This window comes from Typha angustifolia, chromosome 8, assembly GCF_048772165.1.
Source record: "Typha angustifolia cultivar Huaian chromosome 8, ASM4877216v1, whole genome shotgun sequence".
In the NCBI taxonomy this organism is placed as follows: Eukaryota; Viridiplantae; Streptophyta; class Magnoliopsida; order Poales; family Typhaceae; genus Typha; species Typha angustifolia.
In genome coordinates, this window is record NC_133246.1 from 6,637,902 (window position 1) to 6,640,753 (window position 2,852).

Consider the following 2,852-nt stretch of genomic DNA (forward strand, 5'->3'; position numbering starts at 1 on the left):
ACAAAACTTTATCATTTAAAAGAAGATGACTGTCTCAGTTCATCAAATATTATTCGTTTTATTACCTTAATCATGTCAATCATAATCCTTATTAGGAGTACATACAATGACGACCTCATAGAGCAATAAATATGTTAGAAATTTTGGTCTGGACTGACTATGTTATCAGTAGGGATTATTACGATATGAGTAAAACCTAATCGCTAACAGAACTAAATAGTTAGAGGTGAATAAAGTTTGACCTACAAACACTCTATAATGATGATGTATTAATATTCTATGTATGATGAGAGAAAAATTAAGAATTAATATAATCTTATTCAGAGAAGGGTGGAAACTAACAAGCAAATGAGTTGCTTTCGTTATGAGTCTTTCGGCATGAGTCTCAAGCGTTTGTAAGAGGGTTCCTAATTTATAGCCTACCGACACTTAAATTTCCAAAAAGAGAAGCAAACTTTGCATTTTACGTCAGGCATTTTGACCTATTTACAATTTACTCCCTCTATGTTTAATATTTATAAATTGAAACATACATTTTATCAAATATATCTAAAAATATCTCGTTGCTAAATATCTTAATTAATTAAATTAAATTATTTAATTAACTTAATTATATTAAAAAAATTATAAAAATTTCCACACTTAAAGCGTAAGCTAATTTGCTCTCTTTCTATAGCTTTGGTTCTCTTCTCTTACTTTGGATCTCATACCTAAAGAAGCAAAAAAAAAAAAAAAAAAATTAGTATACTTATCTCTGAAAAAATAAGAGCATTTTAATTATTTACAAAAATATTACTTATAATTGATGTAATATAATCTTTTATGCTATCTGCTAATTCGGTGTTAATATTTCCTGCATATGTTTAATAAAACTTATAAATATTGAAAGTGGTTAACCATAAATAGATTAATAGACAAAATGCAAGTTTCCCTAAACAAAAATAAGTTGCAAGTAAAATGTGTGCGAATTTTTAAAGCATGTATCTAGCCATGTAAGTTGGACTGTTCAAAATATTATTGATCTAAGGCACCTGAAAATTCTAGATAGGTTAGACAACTACACACTAGACTCGACCAGCTTAACACCTAAAATTATAAAATAATATATATAATCAATTTACTCGAACTTACAATTAATAATAAAAAGACCAATTAAATTATTTTAAGAAAGAAAGAAGTAAACCGGAATTAGAAGTCTTATTTTACATGAGCAAAACAACTCCTCGTCCATATATTTATTATTTATTCATTTTAGTTATGTGTTAATCTTTTTTAAGAAATCGGCAGACAATTTGAATTTAGATTTTAAACCATCTTTTTCTCCTGTCTATCGTTTTTCTCGTCATTTTGTCCTCCAAAATTTACAACCTTCCTTTAAAACAACCAAAAGAAAGCAAAAAAAGAAAAAAGAAAAAAACGTAGACCACAAACGCCAGATCAGACGGCTGGCAACGACTCCGGGCGCCAAGAGAGATCAGAGTAATCGAACGGTCCACCGAACTCGTCGGAGAAATCAAATAATCCGTACTCCAAGCCGCCTTCCTCCGCCGCCTCCTCTTCCCCGTTCCCAAAATCCAAATCCCCGTAAAACCCGACGATCTCGTCGTCGAACCCCCAGATCTGGCCAAACCCGCCGTCTCCAACCTCCTCCACCGTATTGCCGGATACCTCTGTCGTCTCCGATGAAGACGCCACAGTCGGCGGGAGGCCGAGCTCGTCATCGGACGCCTCGAGGAGAAATCCTAGATCCACCTCCCTCGGATCCACCGGATCAACGATCTCCTCAGCCAGCGGAGGACCGACAGCAATCTCCTCCTCGAGGCTCTTCATGACAGAGACGAGCTCCGGGGATGCGCTTCCGTCGTAGTCGTCATCCTCGTCGTCGTCAAGGATATCGACGAGGTCATCCGGGCGCATCCTCTTCGTATCCGGCGATTCCTCTGGCCACTCCTGGGAGTTCTCCTCCCTAAGCCGCTTGGGGTTTCCACTGTCCTCCATAGAAAAAGGTCAAGACTTTTTTACTCAGCTGGTCACGCAGGTGTACAATGGGCATAAAAAAGCGAGGGTGTTTTTGGTAGGAAGTGGAGTCGAGTTGGGGATTTATATAGGAAGGGGGACAGCAAGGGGGTTTTGAGGAAGGCGAATTTTTTCCAGGGGATTTTGTGTAAACATAATAACGTGGGTTTAAATAATAGAGATGGGAAAAGGTCACGGAATCGGGATTCTGGGGGCATCCGTCACGGGCGCGATCGCTGTTTCGTTTGTCGTGATTTAATTCTTGGTGGCGGGTCCGTTATAGATTGCTTTTGACGTCCGGGATTTGAATCCAGGCTCGGCTCGGCTCGGCTCGGCTCGCCTGGGAATGGAAAAAGAAATTCGAAGGGGACCTTAGCGTTTGAACCGTGGGAAGCATTTCTCTTGCTTGGGGAGCGACGAATAAAGCAATACAACAAAGAAAACTTTACCTTAAAAAAGAAATACTGACGTGGCAGAGTTAATATATATTTATATTAGTGGTAATTGGGAGTTGGTTTCATATCTTTATCCCATACAGGTATATCCCTACTGACAAATCTCCCACCTTGACCGTTTTTTTATTACAAATAATACTTTCGCAGTTGTTGAGATTTACCCATTTTAATTTTTCTTTATAATCGTACACAAGTTTCTTTTGAAATTTTTGGAGCATTGACCCGTGAAATTGTGTAGAGAATTTTATTGGGGGATACCATTACCTAAGCCCACTTGCTTGTTAGATAACTAAGTAGTTGATTGATTGAGTACAATTGACTAATGCATTTTGAAAAATTGCTGCTAAATCGTGCCATTCTAATTCCCTTTCTAGAAGATTG

General features: G+C 37.6%; 1 protein-coding gene across 1 annotated transcript; it reads right to left on the reverse strand.

Moving 5' to 3' along the window:
• Positions 1-1,226: 1,226 nt before the first annotated feature.
• Positions 1,227-2,152, reverse strand: LOC140765214 (uncharacterized). Its single transcript, XM_073104184.1, has one exon. The coding sequence runs from the start codon at positions 1,996-1,998 to the stop codon at positions 1,438-1,440; it is 561 nt and encodes a 186-aa protein (XP_072960285.1). The 5' UTR covers positions 1,999-2,152; the 3' UTR covers positions 1,227-1,437.
• Positions 2,153-2,852: the final 700 nt, after the last annotated feature.

Bases quoted from the DNA above. Each gene is read 5' to 3' on its own strand.
- LOC140765214 (XM_073104184.1), bottom strand. From the start codon at position 1,998: ATGGAGGACAGTGGAAACCCCAAGCGGCTTAGGGAGGAGAACTCCCAG.